General features: G+C 46.5%; 1 protein-coding gene across 2 annotated transcripts in view; it reads left to right on the top strand.

Moving 5' to 3' along the window:
• Ano6 (anoctamin 6) overlaps positions 1 to 21141 on the top strand; it is a 170798-nt gene that overhangs the window by 136313 nt on the left and 13344 nt on the right. For both annotated transcript variants that reach the window (XM_005354007.3, XM_005354006.3), the window contains 7 exons: positions 6079 to 6221; positions 8098 to 8175; positions 12296 to 12521; positions 13574 to 13743; positions 13942 to 14039; positions 19109 to 19239; positions 20758 to 20963. In XM_005354007.3, the coding sequence (XP_005354064.1) occupies positions 6079 to 6221; positions 8098 to 8175; positions 12296 to 12521; positions 13574 to 13743; positions 13942 to 14039; positions 19109 to 19239; positions 20758 to 20963 (1052 nt within the window). The remainder of the gene's footprint in view (positions 1 to 6078; positions 6222 to 8097; positions 8176 to 12295; positions 12522 to 13573; positions 13744 to 13941; positions 14040 to 19108; positions 19240 to 20757; positions 20964 to 21141) is intronic.

Here is a 21141-nt window from a genome sequence, read left to right as displayed (position 1 = left end):
CTGTGTAAGGCCACCAAATGGTATTTTGTACCCTTAAGAAGTACCCACAGACACTGTTAGGGGACAGTGAAATCTGAGGTAGCCACACTTACCAATAAGAGGCACTGTCATTGAGACGCTTGTATGTTTTACTGGAAACCTCACTGTGGGAAATACTTGACACAGGAATGGAGGATGGGCCAGTCTCTCGCATGAGTGAGACTTTGGGTTGGATTCAAGTAGTAAAAGCCTCTGTGTTGTCCTCCCCTCTTTCTGTTGCCTTAGCCACAGCTTCTGATCTCTACAATTCTAAACAGAAGACATTTTAAATAAGGCTATATGTATATTCCCTTCTGTGACCATTAGCTGCGCCTGGCTATGGACCTGTCATACATCAGGCTGCCGATGTCTCTGCATGGCTTGTAGCATCGTATGTGCACATCTCTAAGCATATGTATTTGATGAGCTCGCTAAGTGCTTTATGCTGGTTTCCTTGTTGCTTCTGCCTCATGAGGACCACTGCTGTGAACCTCATTACGGAAAGTCTGAAACAGCAGAGTCAAGGCGGTGGGGGGGAGCTCTGAAGTCACTCCTTACCACGGCCATTCCATGTAACATCATCTCCTTTCCCACAAGGTGTCTGGCACTGCCTGTCTCTCTCTCTCTGTTCTCTAGAAATGGAAAACGTTGAGTGCAGAAAACATTCATAATGGGTATGGTACTAATCATACACTTACCTAGCAATATCCCCACTTAGGCTGCACCAGCCTGGGAGACTGTGCTGCCTTGTGGAGTCCTAAGCACAGCTGTGGTTACAGTAAAGATCCCCATCATTCCTCCTTACCTGACTCTCTTGGCTTACACATGTGGTTAAATGATGCTATTTTTCAGTGATCACTTGTAAGGGCAAGTTTTAAACAAGGCCCAGTGATTTCTGGGAAACTGCCAGTTCCCTGGCTCCCGACAATCTGGGGGATCAGAAGGTCCAGTGACCTGCACGTGGGGATCAAGGAACTGGGTGCACATGGTGGTCCCAGGTAGTCCCGAGCTGTCCCTACTGTTCCCTCTTCTGTCTCCATTTCAGTGACACACAGACATGGCTACTGAGCACTTAGAAAGTCATTTCTAGAACCCTAGCTGCAAGAGAGTCTGGGTGAGAGAGATGGGATGGGCTGAGCAAGCTAATTTACCTTATTGAATATTGTAAACAATGACGTCTGAAGAGTTAGAGGCCCATTAAGACATCTTAGACTCATACAGCATCCAAACACCTCCACCTCTCAGGGTTTATATCTTGCCCTTTTACAGAATGTAATACTGTACTGCTCTCAACCATTTTTGTTGTTGTTGTTGTTTGGTTGTCTTCATCCTAATGCTGTGACCCTTTAATATAGTTCTTTTGTGACCCCAACCATAAATTTATTTTGTTGCCACTTCATAACTGTAATTTTGCTACTGTTATGAAGAGTTGCATAAATATATAATATGCAGGATATCTGATACACGACCACTAAAAGCAGGTCTCTTGGCCTCCCTCTCTTGCAAAGGGGTCGTGATGTTCAGGTTGAGAACCATGGGGCTAGAGCCTCCTGGTGTGTGGTTTGCCTGGGTATTGAACTACAGTGCTAGCCAATGGAGTTCAGCTTATGATATTACAAGGACACAGAACAGAAAATATTGAAGGGCAATACCTCCCATTCTAGGACACACAGCTTAAGAGCCCACACAAGTTCCTAGGTGTACCCAAAAACACTGGGCAATTGTGCCCCCGTAGCGTTCTTGGTTGTGAATAATATGAAGAATCCTGATCCGTTCTTGCAACCCCTGGGGTTTGCCTTCAAGGTAGAAAATCTGCTAGCAACTCTGTATTTGCCACCTGGTCACTTAACTCCCTTCAAATTCAGTTGCTTCCAAGGTGGAACGGCCCAGGAAGTAAACATCTGTCCACCCTTAAGGTCGGGAGTAGTGGGAAGGGAACCGCTACTTAGGTCTCCCCTTGGGTGTCCGTTAGAACGGGTCCTGTTGCTCTTTGAGAGAAAATTATCTTCATGAATCCTCCTCTATTGATGGAGTGCTTCATAGATTCTGTGTGTATGTCATGGTCTTAAAAGTGGAGAAAGTCATTCTCGGGTAGATTAAGCTGCCCACGGCCTCATCACATAAGAGCTCTACAGAGTTTTGACTTTTCTCGACCTCCAATGAGTGATACATGAATTGTGAGCCAGATATGGTGACACACAACTTTAATCCCAGCACATGGCAGGCAGAGGCAGGCAGATCCCTGTGGTGCCCAGGCCAACCTCATATACGTAGTGAGTTTTAGGACAGCCAGGGCCACATAAAGAGTCCCTGTCTATAAATAAATAAATAAATAAATAAATAAATAAATAAATAAATAAATAAATAAATAAATAAATAAAATCAACAACAAAAATGTACATTAAAATTTGCAACAAGGTTTTAAGAAAGAGGTAGAAATCTTTGGCCTATTGATTTAATTATATTTTAATATTATGCTTTGCTTAGGGTTCAGAAAAGTAGGAATGGGCTAGAAAATATCAGTTCCGCAAAGAAGTATCTGAGTTGCATGATCAAATGGACCTCAGTAGAGAGCTACATCCAAGTACCTTTTCAGCAGCCATGGTGCTTTCTCCAAAATAGATCATATGCTAGCACACAGAGCAAGGCTCTACAAACAGGAGAAGACTGAAATCACTATAGACAAGCTGGGGACTGGAGAGATGGTTTAATGGATGGCGCTGCTCTTACAGAGGACCTATGGCTCCCAGTGCTGGTTTTAGGCTACTCCCACTACCTGTAGCTCCAGCTCCAGAGGATCCAATGCCTCTGGCCAGGCACCTGCAAGCACAGTTTTTAAAATAATAAAAGAAAATACACTTAAAACAGAACAGAAAAATTCTTGAAGATCAAACAATACACAGTTGAATAATGAATGAATGGGTCATTAAAGAAATCAAGAAACAACTCAAAAAAAGTTCAGAGATGCAAATGAAAATTAAAACACAAACCCACTGAAAACCTGGTCAGTACAATTCAAAGAGTTGTAAGGACATTTATAATTACAAGTACTTACATTAAAATATAAGATAGGTGGCAAGTAAGGAATTTAAGGTACCTTCAGACCTTCGAAAAACAAGAAAAAGAGAAGCCCAAAATCAGTAGGCAGAAAAAAAAATAATTTAAACGAGGGTAGAAACTAATGAATTGGAAAGTAAGCAAACAAGACTCAGTGGGATGAACCGTTTGACCCAGGTCGACTGGCGTAGCAGAGAGTAGTGAAGTTAAAGTCAAACAGAGACGAGCAGGCGGTGATCGCTGGGAACCCTAAGAATGGTTCCTCCAGCTGAGGTTGTGGGGTACTCAGTTTCTGGGACATACCCTTTTATTTATTCTCTCAGTGCATTTGTTAAGTGCCTAGTGTATGCTAGTGCTTCATCAGCGAACAGAACATCCCTGCCTCCATGACAGTAACACTGTGGCCGTGACAGACGCTAAACCTAGAAGCCACTGCAGGTCAGGCTTGCATGCATGCTACCTGTGTTGAAGAGAAAAGGGGCTGACAGAGGAAACGGGGTGCTCTTTGTGTGAGAGGGTATGCTTTACTAGAATGACTCTCATAGTTACCAGACAGTGGAATCAGCTTCTGGAGCAAACCATTTACCGGCAAAATTGTTGGGTAAATGAAAGCAGGCCTTCTGTGTGACAGGCTGTGCGGGTATTTTCTGAGGGGCATTAGATCCATAGTCAGCCACAGGGTGGCTTCTGCTCCCCAGCAGGGGTCTCAGGAAATGTCTGCCAGTTGAGGCTAGCAGAGCTCCTATGGGTGACAAGACCAGCAGTCATAGATTGTTCCAGAATACTGCCTCCTTCACCTGCTGAAGTTACTTCGCTTCCCCAGGCAAGTTCAAGGACACTGAAAGGCCTGGGGGCTTTTCAGTAGAACCAGCCTTCTGCCCTCCCTGTGCAGAACCAATTCCACCACCGCAGGCCACTTCTGCTCCAGCTCACCATTGGTGAAGTCATCACACAAGCAAGGCTGGGAAGTGGGTGCTTGAGCACTTCATTGGCCTTCTTCACCCTGGGAAAGTGTTGAGTTCAGGCTCCTTTTCCAGCGTCCCAGACTCTCCTCCTAGCTTCTGGCTTTCCACTCTGCTTTGCAGGCCCGGCTCTCAACCTTGGCTGCAAGAAAAAATAGCAACAAACACCTGTGCGCAGGCAGCATACCTCATTCCCAGCCCGGTAAACCCGAATCTCGGGGCTGTTGCCTGTGTTTGGGATTTTTTTAAAGTTCCCCAGTACCTCTTATTTGCAGCTCAGTGAGACCTACCTCTGTAGACCCCTCCTTTGATCTCCTCCACCCCCAGCCCCGACACTTAGACTCCTGACGTGGCTGGCCCTTCCAGTCCCCTAGACTAGACACCTGCCCACAGGCACACATCATCCCTGGCTGTCCAAGTTACTGTTCTGTTGCTGTGATACAACACAGCATATGTTTAAGTGGGATTCCTGTTTCAGAGGGTTAAGAGTCTGTCATGGTGAGGCTTAGAGAAAGAACTTACTAGGAATGGCACGCCCCGTGACACACCTCCTCTAACAAGGCCACACCTCCTAATCCTCCCCAAACAGTTCCACCAGCTAGGGAGAAAGCCATGAGCCTGGGGGTGAGGGCCATCCTCATTCAGTGTGCCACATGGAGACGTGTTTCCTGCTGCACTGCTCGAACCAGAAACCCGGCCTGCATTCTTGCCTTCTTCTAGCCCCTCCATTACACCTGCATCCGTTCCAGCCACATCAACATCCTTCGCACCTTCTTTGGTGTCTGCGTGTCAGTCTTTCTGCACCTGTGTTCATGCTAGACCATGCCCATGCTCCTCCTGACCTTTATTAAATGCCTAGCTCCTTTCAAGGCTCGTAATATCCTTTGTAATATGCCCTCCTGCAAGGTCTGTCACTTGGCTGTCAATCTTCCTCATCATGACCCTTCGGTCACAACCAGAGTGGAAAGCGCCTAGAGCCCTTGACCTCCTTGGCTCTTCATGGGCAGCTGTTCTGAGGAAGCTAAACTTGCTGCCTTCCTCCATGACCTGATCCCCTTAGCCATCCCGAGACGTGGTCCCCTTCCCTTGGAAGGTTTATTCCCTGAAAGATCTGCTGCTGTGGTCCTCAACCTTCCCAGTGCTGCAGCCCCATCTTGTGACCCCCAGCCATAAATATATTCTCTTTGCTACTTCCCAACTGTAATTTTGCCACTGTTGTGAATCATAATGTGACTATCTGATCTGTGGGATAGCTGATACGCGGGCTATGTGACCCTTGTGAGGGCCACGAGGCTGAGAACCCGTGGTCTGTTGATGACCCGGTTGTGTATCTAGAACAGTCTGTTCCTCCTCTGTCTGCTGTGCCTGTTATTCCCATGCACAAAGGGGGCTCTTTTGCTTTTTTTTGTTCTCAGCGTGTGGATAGCATTTGTGAATGGAACTGTGATCATTTTAGAGTTTTCAGAAGGGTTTGGACAGTAGGCTAACTCGGAAAGCCTAGGGAATTGACCTGGAAGCTGCATCTTCAGTTAAGACTTAACATTTGTAGCTTTTCTGAGTTACAAAATATGAAAAATAATGATGCCTATTTTTTCATATTTATACAAAATTGAGAAATAGATCAGTTTTCCATATAAAAATATTATTTTAGTCTATTTAGAGGGCACTAAAGTAAGTGTTCCTTTCTCTCCCAGTCCCAGAGGGAGGGGAGAAGAGGAGAATGAGGGGGTAGGGAAAGGCCGAACCATGGACTGCTCTTGAATAGCGAACTATTGGTGTGTTCCATTGGCAAAGCGTGGGTTGCGGGCTTCGTGTCTGACATGCATGCTTGCCTTCTGACCATTCCCCTTACCCCACCCCCCATCTTCATGTTTCACAGTATTTGTAAATTAAAAACGTTTTCATTAAAAAAAAAAAAAGAAACATGTTCTGGCTTTTAAATGTTATTTAAATCTATAAATCGATTGTTCTCACCCCAAGTCCCGGGATGGCATTCCACACCTGCCTCAGTGAACCATGCTGTTCTCTTCTCTCTTGTCAGTTACACTGTTCTTGGAGTTTTGGAAGCGGCGCCAGGCAGAGCTGGAGTATGAGTGGGACACCGTGGAGCTCCAGCAGGAGGAGCAGGCCCGACCAGAGTACGAAGCCCAGTGCAACCACGTGGTAATAAACGAGATCACTCAGGTACATGTCTGTCCTGCTTCAGTGCACGCTTCCCCGGCAGTTCCTAGTAAGGTGATGCACGCTCTCACTGTAGTTCTTAGCAGCATGATGCAGTGCACGCTCCCCCAGCAGTTCTCAGTAAGGTGATGCAGTGCACGCTCTCACTGTAGTTCTTAGCAACGTGATGCAGTGCACGCTCTCCCTAAAGTTCTCAGTAAGGTGATGCAGTGCATGCTCTCCCTGCAGTTCTTAGCAGCATGATGCAGTGCACGCACTCCCTGCGGTTCTTAGCAACGTGATGAAGTGCATGCTCTCACTGTAGTTCTTAGCAGCATGATGCAGTGCATGCTCTCTCTGCAGTTCTCAGCAAGGTGATGCATTGCAATGCTTTCTCTGAAGTGGTTCACCACACAATCCACCAAGCCCTCATGGGACTTGAACAGTGCAGATGCCTGAGCCCGTTATGAGGTGCCTGTATCCCAGATGTGTTCTGAGCACTGTTTAGGACAGTGTATGTGGAGACACTCTCTACAATAATGGTAGAGCACATATATTTTAGAGACAGTGAGAACGGCATGGTTGTGTAGGGAAAGAAATGCTGGCATTACAGATGTCTCAGGCATCTTCCTGGCAGTCAGTTTGCATCCAGAGCTAGCTGTCCCTCTCTGGTGCTCAGTCACTGGCCCTCCTTCTGATTGGCGTGTGCCAATCAAAAACTACTGTGGCTCTTAGTCTAAAGTCAGAAGGGGTTGAAGGAGGAGAAAACAAACAGAGATTCTACTGCGGGCCAGCACTGTGTAGGGCATTTGTCACTGGGAGAGTGTATTTGCTCCAACTACTGCTGCAAAGAAAGAGGAAATAATGCTCTGTGTTTCCCTGTTCAACCCCAAACCCCCAAGAACTGATTTCTGAGTCTTTCATACTTTCTGTCAACACTGGGAATTCAGAGCTGCCCTTAGTCACCAGTGTGGGAACAGACACTTTTGAACAGGAGTAGCTCCTGTCTGAGGAATGTCCCCTATTGTAGGTTTCTAAATTAGCCCCAGATTTTCAGGATATGGGTTGTAGAAGACAGGGGCAGGAGGGGGACACTTGAGCATCCTCATTTTATAAATAGCATAGCAGGTGGCATTTGTCTCTTGGGATGCAGGGAACCCCCCATCCTGAATAATGACTGCCGTTTGCTGGAGAGGACAGGGCAGTGCCTGTGGTTGGATATTTCAGTATGAAAGCTGAAACTCGTGTAATGACAAACCCTGCAGAGAGCCAAAGCAGAAACGGTCTGGCCGTTGAAAACTGTCAACTGATGAATTAAATCTCACCTTCCTTATCCCGTATGTCACCTTTGCTGCCTCATGTGTCCTCCCTGGGCTAGAGGGGAGCTTAGGGGCTGGGGGATCCTGGATCTGTGCCTCAGTTTCCTCATCTATAAAATGGAAGTGATAGAATGTTTCCATGTCACCATAGCGAGCATTGTCGGAGTTCATGTGTAAAACTCAGGCGAGTACCTGGCCCAGATCGAATGCCAGCCAAGGTTCGCACCTGGTGTTGCACTCTGGCTGTTCGAGGTAAAGTAGGAGGTGCCACGTGTTCTTCTATAAGGTGGAAATGCTCCAAAAATTCAGGTTGCACCACGTTAACATGTAAAACGTTAGCAAACCCACAGATCTGATAGCCGAGAGCACATGCCAAGCCAGTCAGTGCCCAGCACCAAGCAAACAAATGCTGTACTTGGCCTGGTGTCTCTGAGATTATTAACTGCATAGCTACAAGCGAGCATGCTTGCAAACGTGGGCTTTGTCTAATGTTTGCTAAGTCTGAGGTCTGTTGACACACCCAGAGATATCAGCAGCTTTATTGGAGTTGCCCCCCTTGACCAGTTGTTCTTCTTCATCAGGAGGAGGAGCGTATCCCCTTTACTGCCTGTGGGAAGTGTATCCGGGTCACCCTGTGTGCAAGCGCTGTGTTCTTCTGGGTAAGAAACTGTCACAAGCTTATGTTTAATTAATTCTTTTTATTACATGTCAAATTTTTTAGTATCTCATTTAAAACATCAAGGAAAGTGCAAGTCAGGTGTGGTCTCTTATGGAGAGGTGTGGGGTCATGCAGAGAGATGGCTCCTGAGTGCTCCCTGGCTGCCACACGGAGTATTGCCAGGTTGGGACACCTTCCTGTGCACTGTGGCTTTTCCTTCCTTCTACCCCATCCTGCCATCAGGTCAGCAGGTCAGGATTTCCAGCTGCTACTGAAGAAACCAAGTGGGAGGCAGTAAAACTCTCAGAAACTCAACAGCAGCAACTATAATTAAAAACTGTAGGGATTTTCATAACAAAAAGATATGCCAACGAAGAAGGCACAAAATCTAAAAAGAGGTAAAGAAATTTTAAAAACTGATTTTAGGTGTGGGGGGGGGGCAACATGGCTAAAAACACCTGACTTTACAAAATAGTTCTGGTTTATTATTAATTAAAAGATATTATTAATACAATTTAATGAGAGCTTTGTTTGGCTTAGGAATAAACAGATTAAAGAATGAGATGTGACAGCCAGATCCAAGCTTCTCCGTCTTGTGATTTAATGCATAAGAAAGGAAGGGCTATGGATCCAGACTGAGTTAATGAACAGTGGGAATGCTTGCTCGCTGGTGGGGAAGGAAAGGTCAGGGTCGTACTTTGAACCACAGGCTGTAATAAATTCCAAAATGCTTTTTAAACTGTAAGCCATAAACGAGAAATAAACGTGAGTGAGTGCAGTCTGTAGGTTTAGAATGACGTTCTGACCTTCGCTGGCGGTTGAAGGCATTCCAGAGCAGAGTAAAGATTTTGACACACTGAGTTTAAACAAAATGCCAGAAGAAATACAAACACAGAGAGGGAGTGATGCAAGGACCAGAGCCCAAGTCGGCCATGACACAGGTGCTGTGGCTCAGCAGCAGGTGACAGCGTGCAGATGTGTGCACCAACCAAGAAAAGCAGTGAACCATCGTGACCCCGGGAGGATTAGCGCACACCATAATGACATTCTCCTTTCTTTGGAGACACCCAGGTGGAGGTGACAGGCTGCAGTGCCAGCCCCTCCCACCAGGACGGGTGATTTTGTTTTTCCTTCTTTCCTAGAAAGCACGTTGACAGAGTGTATTAAGATGTCCTTGGGTTGGGTGTGGCGGTGCACACCTTTAATCCCAGCACTTGGGAGGCAGAGACTCTACAGAATGAGTTCCAGGGCAGCCAAAGATACACAAAGAAATCCTGTCTTAGAAAAACCACCACCAACAAAAAAGATATACTTAGAAAGAAAAATTTATATGCAGTAGCTTAGTTTAGCTTTTATAAACGATGAATCAAGAACCGTATCAAAATCCAGAGTGGTTGCACTGATCTGTGACCCTCGTCTTCACAGAGCCTAGGCAGGATGGTTTCAAGTCAGCCTGGATCACATAGCTAAGCTAGATCTTGTCATAAAGGGGAAAGGGTTACGGAGAGGTTAGATTTCTTCAAAGACATTATCTCATTTTGTAACGTGTGCACACACACAGTCCTATACACACATGAACACCACAGCCACAAATGTCCATCCTACTTCAGACTTAGCCAGACAATGGAACATTGTCTTACATGTTTGTAAGGATGACATGTTACTTGTCATCCTTACAAAAGAACATACATGAAGAAGCCATGATATGTGAAATTCTTGAAGTTTATGATGACTTAAAGGGAAGGACAAAAATACGAAAGCTGGCTTTTAATATGTCAGTAAGGCGTAGTTCTGAAAGAATTTTGCTTTTAGTTTAATAGTACGTGATCTTACCTATTTTTCTTTGTTACTTTTTTATAATTAAAAGATTTTCTTAAACTGTGGGTGATAAAGGCATTTTCCATTCGGAGTCTATGATAACGAAATAGGGGAAGGTGGGTTTCAATTTCTGAGACTGGATTCCAGGTCTGAGGTTCAGTGTTGCCGAGAGCTAGCTGCTGTAACCTAGGTAGCATCCAGTGGACACCCAGGAGGCTGAGAGTTTGCGAGAGGGTGACCTTACAGAGCACAGCTGGGCTTTTCTCCTAGACAGGTTCTGTGTCTCTCCACCATGGGGCACTTGCAGGTTCTCTAAAGTGAGTACACCCTGCAGCTGAATCTGAAAAATGTCAAAGTTAGAGTCAGAAAAAGATAAATCTGAGGGGAGAAAGTGCCCCGCTCAGAGCAGATGCCTGGAAAGTTGTGGAGGCCTACGGGATTGTCACCAGACATATCAGAGTCTTACTCAAGCCAAGGCGGAGGCCGAGCTGCCAGGGTCTGTCTTTGAGCAGGAGTGACTCCGATGGTTTCCCTTCCTGTCAGCTCAAACAGAACAGATGCTCACTCTTTCACCCTGTGTTTCCTCCTTCTGACACTGCCTACTGTGCAGACTGCTTAGGAGAATTCAGGAGTGGAAGGGCGGGGAGGTTGGCCGTGCGCGCCTCAAGGCTGCTCCTCTGGTGATGAGCAACCAGAAAAGGGATTGCGGGGTGATTATTAGAAAGACTTAGATGGCCTGGGTGCATTATGCTGGGGGAGGAAAACACCACATTTCCCAGTTTTTCTCAGCCCTTAGCTAATTTACACGTACACACACACGCAATCCTTTTCATTTCACAAGACTTAACTGTGAAGGAGAAGGGATAATGAGCGAGATTACAGGAAAACACAATGCCTTCTCTATACGCAGATTGCACAAGTAAGAAAATGTCTCTTTAACTCTTTGGTCACCACAGTCACAGCTAATACTACCCAGTGTTTTTCCCAGGCCTTGGCATAGTAGTCTCCCGTTAGTATTTTGCCCATTGCCCGAGGAAGGTGGATCCTGAGGTTAACCTATACGAGGTTCCACAGCCAGTGGCAGAGGTGGGGTTCATATGCAGGAGTCTATAGCTCACCCCCGTATGTTGCTCTGATTTGCTGACCCGTGCTGTGCCTTGCTTGATGCTGAGTTCCTCTTCTCTGTAGCTTTTCCCCGGCTCTCATCACGAGCATTCAGACAGAGTCCATGGTTCTGAAGTGTATCCAAAAAAGAAGATATAGGCAACAGCTTGATATAGGGCATCTCCAAGAGTGTCTAAATCAGCGGTTCTCAGCCTTCCTAGTGCTGTGACCCTTTAAATACAGTTCCTCATGTTGCGCTGACCCCCAATCACTAAAATTAGTTATGCTATTTCGTTACTACTTCATAACTGTAATTTGCTACTGTTATGAATCGTGATGTAAATAGCCGGTATCCCTGATGGTCTTAAGCAACCAATGTGGAAGGGTCTTTGGACTGTGAAAGACGTCTAACCCACCGGTTGAGAAGCACTGGTCTAAATACCGTTGTATCAAGCAAGGAAGGGGTGTGTAACATGCAGTTAACGCTGACCACAGAGAGCAAACCTGTTTACTGAGAAAGTAAATTTCTACCACGAGCAGGCTGTGCAGCAGGTGACCCAGAGGTCCTGTCGAGTAGGATTCAGAAATGTGGCAAGTCCGATTGGGGGGTGCAGGTGTGAACGATTGAGCTCAGGAGAACCCAATATGTAAAGCCTGAACTCTGAAAGCTGAGTCCTGCTGCCAGAACCAGCGCCCCAGTATCTTGGTCAGTGCTCCAGTTAGACAGTGATACTGCAAAGGTACAGGCAAAGCCAGCCCACGCTGACTCTTCGTAACTGGCTCTCTGCTGAAAGGAATGACTCTCCGTGGAGCAGAATGGCGAAGCCACACAAGGGACCTGCTCATTGCTTCTGTGATCGTGAACTCTCCTTCCACCCAGAATGTTACTCCACTCCTGTGCCATCTGGAGATAACTCTCCTCCTCACGTAGACTTTCCTTCTTGGCACTCTCTTAGTTTTAGGATGGTTGTATAGAATATGTAGTGAAGGAGACCATGTCTCCTCTTGCCCGGTCCAGTCTGACTGTCACCAGTATCCCACCCTGGTTGATGTTCCCTCTTTGGGTCCCATGTATCTTCCCACCCAGCCCCATGAGGTGTCCTGCATTCGGCACCTGCCCTGTTTTCCTCAGCACCGGGCCTGTGTCGGTGCCGATCTGACTCCCACTGAGGCTCACACTCCACTCCTGGTGCTTTCAGATCCTGCTCATCATCGCTTCCGTGATCGGCATCATCGTCTACAGGCTGTCGGTGTTCATTGTGTTCTCTGCCACCCTCCCCACCAACCCCAACGGGACCGACCCCATCCAGAAATACCTGACTCCGCAGATGGCCACGTCCATCACAGCTTCTATCATCAGCTTCATCATCATCATGATCCTGAACACTATCTATGAAAGGGTGGCCATCATGATCACCAACTTTGGTGAGGTCCTGCCCGGCTGGAGTGATGGCCAAGATAGTTAGAGAACCTTTAGCAATTTTCATCCCTGTGGGTTAAAATTCTTAGGAAGTTTTGAGTGTAAACATATTTCCTCTAGCCCATATGGGAAGTATGTTGTGTACGTCTCTGTATTAGAAGAAGAGACAATCAGACACAATGGTGGGACTGTCCAGGGTCTGTAAACTCATCAGGGAGAAGAATATGTCTGGTTACATTAGATCATGTGTTTTCTTGCTGAATGTAAATAGTCTCTTTGTTGCAAACAAGTGGAACGGGGTTGCAGCTCCAGTGGCACTTACGCTCTCCAGCCAAGGAGAGACAAACTGCCACACTGGTGCGTGGCATCCCCCATGCTGTCCGCGTTAATACAGTTCTCATCAGCTCTGCCTGATGTAATGGGTGCTGCTTCTGGTTGGCTTGCATCCCAGACAGCTGCTTCATGACTAGAGTTAGGGGCTTCCCACACCCTGCCTGCATCCGGGTCATTCTCAAAATGACAGTCAGACTGGCTGAGATTCATAGCTAGGGGGACAACCTTTTGTGCTTCCCAGATGCCTCCAGCCAATTGCCCCATTCCACTGTTTCCAACAGACCTTACTACTCCAGAGGACAGAAGAGTTGCCTTTACTTGGCAGTTCACAGCTAATTTTCTGTGGGGTTGGACATGTCGCTCAGTGGCGGAGGTCCTGGATTTGATCCCTAACACCACAACAAAATGAACTCTGGGGTTTTAAACCAGAACCCTTCTCTCCCATTTGATTATAAAGCATTTATAAATTTTAAGGAGCGGTTAGTAAGTGTATGTGTGTTGCTTGCCTTGGAGGATATTGTGTCTATATGGAACAAGAACTCATATCAATGTGTAAACCCAGAATTAGCACAGTGGCTATATTAAGAAATGAAAATCAGATTAAACTGAAACAGTGTGAATTGTATTCCTTTCGGCGTACTATCTCGGGTATCAGAGCCTTTGATTAGGGTCTCGGAGCCGGTCCGGTGTTCAGTGTCTTTCTCTGCTGTCGTTTTAACCGCAGAACTCCCAAGGACCCAGACTGACTATGAGAACAGCCTGACCATGAAGATGTTCTTGTTCCAGTTCGTCAACTACTACTCCTCGTGTTTCTACATCGCGTTCTTCAAGGGCAAATTCGTCGGCTATCCAGGGGACCCAGTGTACTGGCTGGGCAAGTACAGAAACGAAGAGGTGCGAAAACAGAATCGGGTTCCTCTCTTGACAGTTGAAGCTGCCGCTTGCTTTCCCTCAGCTGCCTGATGAACAGTGACTTCCTTGTGTATTTCTGAGTTATTTTTAGCCTAAGAGCACAGACTGAGATGTTAATGTAATGCCCCTTTGCCAGTTATACCCCTAAAATCTGAGTGTTGTTCTCTTTGTAACATACAGTGTGACCCAGGCGGCTGTCTCCTGGAACTGACCACACAGCTGACAATCATCATGGGAGGCAAGGCCATCTGGAATAACATACAAGAAGTGCTGCTCCCGTGAGTACTAGCTATGTGGTCCTGGGTGTCAGGACGGGGGACAGGTCAGCGCACCCACTGAAGTAATGTGCTCACATTGCCACACGTCTATCCCTCAAGCAGACTAGCATCCATGGAGATTAATGGCCTCTAGACAAGGAGGTCTCATCAGTGGTTTATATGTGTTTAATGATTATATGCGGGGGCCCAGCAGATGGCCCAGTTGTAATGTGCTTCCTGCGTGAGCATGAAGGCTGGAGTTGGGAGTCCCCAGGACCCATGTGAAAAACCAGGCATTGTTGGACACACCTGTAATCTCTGCGCTGGGGAGATAGAGATGAGAGGATCCCCAGAGCTCACCGGGCAGCCAGGAAGCAGAGCGGAATCCGGGAGCTCTGGGATCCATGATAGACCATGCCTGGGAAAAGCTAGGTGACAACTGATCGGTGAAGACACCTAATGCCAGCCTCTGGCCTTCACACGCTCCTGCACAAGTGTGCGTACACAGGTGTGCTTGCACACAAGCACACACAGTGGTTCTATAAGACAGTTGTCTTCATACTTAACAGAAATCCCACCTGCTGTGGCGTATGCCTCTTAGGCTGTAACTGGTGGCTGACTCAGCAGAGGCCCTTGAGAAACAGCCTTTAGAGCCGTGAACTACATATCACCACACAGCCACATAGAATCCCCACCGTCGTGCATGTAGAAGTCGTTAGTAGTAATGTGTTGCCCACCTAATATGTGTGCCAGTCTCTGCAGCGAGTTCTGTGTGTTTCCATGTATATGTTTATGTGCGTGTGTATACATTTGTATAGTTTACTTTTCTAGATCTTACTTTAATCGCCTTTTTGCTAATAAAGGTCTGTGGCTTAAAGAGGTTATATCGTTTACCCAAGATCACACTGGCAGTGAGAGGTTCAGCTCCAGGATCCCATGACTCCAGACTCGGTGTTGCCAAGAGCAGACATCTCCTGTGATCTACAAAGCTTCAGAAACAGTTCCCATAGGGGTGAATGAGAACAGCAGCAGAGCACAGTGGCCCTCCAGATAGTTAGCAAGGCCCCTATGGTGGGATCTGTAGACAGCCCAGCACCATCTGTATTTCCTGCAAACCACCCTTGATATAATAGTTTTCCATTGCAATTTGACAAATTATTACGAAGTTAATGTGTTAAAATAAGGTTTGAAGTCCTTCAGTCCTGGAGGTCAGATGTCTAACATGGGTCTCACTGAGCTAACATCAGGGTGCTGGGTAGCCAGGGCCTTTCCAGAAGGTCTCAGGTGAAGCAGCATTTGCCTTTTCTGGCCTTGCAGCCACCCATACAGGCCCTTCCCTTGGGATGCTGTCTGTCATGCCTCTGCCCCTCCCTACATCATCCAGGATGGTCTCCTCCCTTATAGTCAATGCCTCCTAGAACCCAGTGCTCTTCAGATGTTCTGGAGATGGGCAGGGAACCTCTTTGGGAGGCCAATGCTCTGCCCACAAGATTACTTTCTCAAGCTAGTTTCTGGTTTCCATTTTTGCTTTCGCGAAACACCCAATCCCCCTTGTACTACTTTCCCTCCTCCGTGAACCCTTTTCTCTTCCCTGTCAACAGCAGTGTAGAGTGTCTCAACCCCCCTTTAAGGCCCCTGGAGCCACTCACTCAAGCAGGAAGGTAAACTCAGAATTTACATCTCGAAATTCAAATCCTTCCTTTGTAAAGTCTTCCACCCCACTATGCGGTGGGATAGACTTGCAACCTCCTGTGTCCTTCACTGTGTTCCCCACCATGTGCCGTTTCGTCTATTTTACTGCCATGAATCTTGGATCTTCGCACCGCCAGGTTTCTGTTCATTCTCTCTGGGATAGTTAGCTGGCTGGGTTTCTGTGCGTCCACATCACTGGGGCTTTTTCCTCTTCGGTGTGAGCTGTCAAGGCCCTTCTCAAAGCTAAGACAACACTCCCGTCCCAGGAAAGGATTCCAGCTTTAGCTGTGAGATAACTTTAATACTGCTACACAGAAAACAACCCTCCCTTTCATCAAGTTCATAGCCGTGTTTTTCCAGATAAGTAAAAGTAGGTCATGCGCAAATCATGCTGTTTCAATATGAAAATGTATTTAAAAAAAAAAAAAACTTAACCCATTCTTTTACTACTAAAGCACCATTTTCTGAGCCAAGTAGATTATTTAACACTGAGTTTTTTGGATGAGTAACTGCTTGACAGTGAGCTATTTTCTAAGGTTTTAAAAGTTAGTGGGAGAGGCGTCTTTCCTAAATTTTCCTAAATCCTGACCTCAAGTAAGCTTGCTCTCACAATTACAGAGATCTCCATTCTGGCCGAAGATAATGACGTCATGGTTTTAATTTCCTTCCCCTGGCTTTAGACCTGAGAATGCCAAGTCTCGACTAGAGTAGTGTCCCTGGGGCTGTGCTTCTGTGTGCTCTAGTCTCTTGGTTCCACACAGAATCCGGTGCAGTGGGTGCCCGTTACCCCTGCCTTCCAGAACCTCACTCCTCTGAAGAGTGTTCAAGCCAGGGAAGGGTCTTCATGGCTTCCATTTGAGGTCGCTATGTCAAGAGAACACAGTGAAGGGTATTTGATGAAAATTTCTTAGACGTGGTCATTTCAGATCCACACCGTTCATTCCACTCAGATCCTAGACTGAACGGAGCCTACACCTAGGTTAGTCCCAGGTCCAAAGCAGGCGCTGGGCATGAGCCCTTGAGTGAATAAATGATACGGTGTTTCACTGGACCCTGAGAATGTCGGCCCTCAGGGCCTCCCAGCACTGATATCCAGGGCATTCTAGGGACTTCCTTTTTTTTCACAAAAGACGGTGTTAACACTAAGGAATGTTATGAAGACCCTAAAACACCTAGAACATTAATGTCCATAGATATTTAGCCAGGGGATGGCTGTGACATTGTTTTTTCCTTTATGTAGCTTTTATCTTTTCAAAATGACCGCGCACTTATATAACCAGGGAAGGGACTGTTGCAGTAGAAAATACCTGTCTTCAAGAGAGGCTGTGCATGAGGCCTCCATGGCCACGCTCGCTCTTCACACACTCATACTGCACAAGAACGTTGACTTTAGGTTTGAAATGTCCCCCAAGGGATGCGTGCTGGTGGGTGGGATGTACCTAAGCAGCAGTGGCATCTGAGAAAGCCAGGAGAAGATGAGATATAAAATATTATCACAACTTAGCAAAGGGAAGTTTAGTAGTATGTGTGTTTTGTTAATGTTATGGTAAATTTGTAGAGAAGTTACTTTGTAACCTCTGCTTCTTGTCGTGGCCAGAGAGGGAAAGGCCGTCTGGTGGGGTTCATTTGTTTTTTTAAAGATTTGTGATAATTCTCACGGGTTGTCAAGATTGAGATCTGGCACCAGAATCACAGTCCAGGTGTGGTTTTGTTGTTTGGTCTGTTTGGGTTTTGTTTAAAATCAAAACAACAACAACAACAGGGAAAAAACTCAAAAGACTCAGGGCAAAGATGGATGGGTTTCTATTAGAGATGAGTGATTCAACTCAGGAAAACCGAGCAAGAGGGCTAAAGCCAGGCCAAGAGTCATGTGGGAAAACAGCTTGGTAGGAGGGGTCTCTGCTGAGGTAGGTGTGGCGCTTGGGTACCACCTGTCTTTAGGGCTCCTGGAACGGCTTTGGCTTTCCAGATTCTAGTGCTTCCTCAGATCTTTGGATGGACATAGAGGAGGCTTTGCTTTGCTGTCCACAAATATTCCACACCTTGAAACCAAGTTCCCAGTAGCATAGCTCCGTCTTCAGTAGCCTCTTCTGGTTAGCTTGCTTTGGCCAGCAGGAAGCCCTGTGATTGTGAGGAAATGTGCTGGCCTCTCACCTGTCATGAATCCCATCAATCCTGGCATCAGCCCTGGCCAGTGTACACCCGCATGTTTTAACTTAACCCTAGTAGAGCAGTTAGGAAGCCAGAGAGTGTGGGTTCTGATTCAAGGGCGTCTGAGTTCCTCCATTTGCCCAGCTTCCTACAGAGGAAGTGGGGAGAGATGGGGAAGCCGGGGCTGTGTTCTGTGGAAGAGCATGAGCCTGGGTAAGCCTTACTTGAGGTACAGGAAGTCTGGAGAGAGAGAGACCAGCAGCAGGGAGAGGCCCCACGTAGCAAGCCAACTCTAGTCAGCCCCAAATCTTAAGCACTGTGCCATTTCCTTGTAGTGTTTGTCTTTACTATCCCGCCATGAGTCCTGAGTGTCAGAATCCCAGACCCACACAAACCTGTCGTCTAACAGCCGAAGTATAGGAGATGCGTGGGTGGACTTGATGGGGTGGAGGTGCATGGCCAGTTCTGTTGTCATCCTGGGTCTGCTTTCAAGGCAGATTGCCCTGGAAAGGGTGGGGAGCATTTATCAGGGACACAAGAAGCATGGTGTTCAGAAAGCAGAAGCAGATGGCTGGATGGGGACAGTATGCAGTGCTGTGCAGCTCTGTGCAGGACTGGCTCCGCACCCTGATCTAAAGGGCATCCATGTCTTCCCTTGGCCTGACGTTGTTTGCTTCAAGGCAGAGTCTGAGACCTAGTTTATAATTGTTGTGCTTAGTGTTCTGCCGTAGCCCCTCGCGTCTATAAGAACACCCCTTTCCTTTCTCTTAGACCCCACCCTAGTGCTCCAGCCTTGCTTCCTCCTTCCTGAGACCACAAGAGCTTCTGTTTTGAGCTGTCTGCCAAAGGCGGGTCTGCTCCTGCCTCAGACTGTCTGTAGCCACTCGTCCCTAGCCAGGAGGTTCTAGCCCTGCTACTCAGTCCTTTGTCCCCTTCATAACCCCACACTTACTGTCGCCATGTGAGCATCCCCAGTTCCCCCTGCACCCAGTGACAAACAGAACTCGTCTGCAGCAGGTACCACCAGCTGCATTTGGCTCTTTTTTTTCACTGACAATTTTCATGCTAGAAAAAAAAAATGTTTTTAATGAAAAAAATGGAAAACTGAAGATATTTAGCATGCAGAGGAGAAACTAATTTCTTGGGAGGATTACATATTCAGCTTTGAGACAGCAAGAAATACATCATGATGTGGCTCTGACAGTATTCGTTCTGATTTATAATTTGATTTTTTTTTTTACTGGCAGATGGGTCATGAATCTAATTGGACGATATCAGAGAGTGTCAGGGTCAGAAAACATAACTCCACGTTGGGAACAGGATTACCATCTGCAGCCCATGGGCAAGCTGGGCTTGTTCTATGAGTATCTTGAAATGAGTAAGTATTCAGTAAAATCAGCTGTGGTATGTGTTGGAGCTGAAGGAATCTGTTGCTGAACCACAGAATTATTTAGTATATCGCTATGGGTAGTATGTTTCCCTCCAGCAGACAGAATTATATAGCAGAGAAAAAAAATCAAAAACTTTCAGATGTGATGTCTGTGTGTGGTTTTGTTAGTATTTATGTTGTTCAAAGCTAAGGATATATTACCAGGCAATGAAATGGAATTTTCCCTGAGGTACTCTTTCATTGTGAGTTCTCAAGGCATTCTGACTGTGCTGTCTGTGAATGAACCCCAATCACTGCCGTTAGTTATGATTGGCTGAGCTTATGCCAGAGTCCATGCAGGCACTGCTGTTAGCCAGAACAGAGTCACCGGACAAGCTTGTGAGAACATGGTCTCTCACAGCAGGAAGGATTCCTGTCCCCTTTCCAATCTCACTCCTGCTCTAGATGGCCTCTCGTTTCTTCTGGGCAGGGTTTGTATACGGTGCCTTGATTGACCTTATTGATTGAGAGAGGAGCCATTCAGCTGTCCTGGAGTTAGGTGGCACAGACCCTGCCCCACCTTCTTGAATATCTTGTTCATTTGTGAACTGCCCACATAGGCTCTCTTTCTTCATTAATTGAACATGGTTTTGAACTCGGTTGCCTTGAATAGATGCATCTCAGAACAGATTTTTATCCGAAACACTAACCTTCCTTTTGTAAATGACATGCTTATATCTAAAAGATGACTGTTTACGTACTTTGTGTCTCTGCCCTTTGACCTAACCTTTGCAACGAATCACAATTTTTTAAGCTTGGGAAAACAGAAAAACAGGCATAAGAACCTGACAGGCCTTGTGTATATGCATAGCATTTGTGTCTGCTAGGACAGCGCTTCCTGCAGACAGGAGGTAGATTATTTAATCATAGTCTATGTATAAATATCTTCTAGAAAACATGCATAACACTCAGAAAGATTTGTCTGGGTGAGCAAACAGTCCACAATGTGTGCGCATCAGCCTGGGGTCAGATTTGAAATTTGCTTTTGCATTTTTATCAAGATTGGGTTTTATTAAGGGCACAGCATCAGTACGGAATGGATCGCAAGACAACTACTAACTTTCTCTTCCCAGAGCCGTTATCAGCATTAATAGTAGTAGCTCCCGGGCACAGAATGTTATTTATTCAGCACAAAGACTTCATAGGAGGTTATTTTTCCCCCAATTGATTAGTTACATGAATGGCGTTAAGGGGAAATGTTGATTCAAAGAGCTTCAACATGTTGCTTCTTTTGAGTGGACATGTACAGAGGAAATAAGCTGTACTTAGCCTCCTTTCCTAGATTTCCTATCTGCATTTTGTTTAATCCGTCTCGTTGTGAGCGCTGCGTTGTGGTTGGCTGTAAATGTGTCCCGTCACTCGGGTGGGTTCTTTGTTTGCCTTTATCTTTCTTTACAAGAGAGAAGGGAAATATGTTGTCCTGCCGTCTGTCCTCCCCTCCATGATGTGTGTCCGTTCCATTGACAGTTATTCAGTTTGGGTTCGTCACCTTATTTGTGGCCTCTTTCCCACTGGCTCCCCTGCTGGCCCTGGTGAACAATATATTGGAAATAAGAGTGGATGCGTGGAAGCTAACAACTCAGTATAGGCGCATGGTGCCAGAGAAAGCCCGGGACATCGGCGCGTGGCAACCCATCATGCAAGGAATAGCCATCCTGGCTGTGGTGACCAACGTGAGTAGTTCCGGGATTGTCAGGGCATTCCTCCCACTGTTATGGTCTGGGTGTTTTGACTGCTTGTATGGGGACCATACATGTGCTTGATGCTCAGTGAGGCCAGAAGAAGATGTGGAAGCCCCTGGAACTGAAATTTCAGCTGGTCGTGAACCACCATGTGGGTGCTGGGAACAGA

The sequence above is a fragment of the Microtus ochrogaster genome, chromosome 15 (genome assembly GCF_000317375.1).
Source record: "Microtus ochrogaster isolate Prairie Vole_2 chromosome 15, MicOch1.0, whole genome shotgun sequence".
Classification (NCBI taxonomy): Eukaryota; Metazoa; Chordata; class Mammalia; order Rodentia; family Cricetidae; genus Microtus; species Microtus ochrogaster.
Note: the sequence above shows the minus strand (reverse complement) of the source record. Positions and strands in the feature narration are given on the sequence as shown.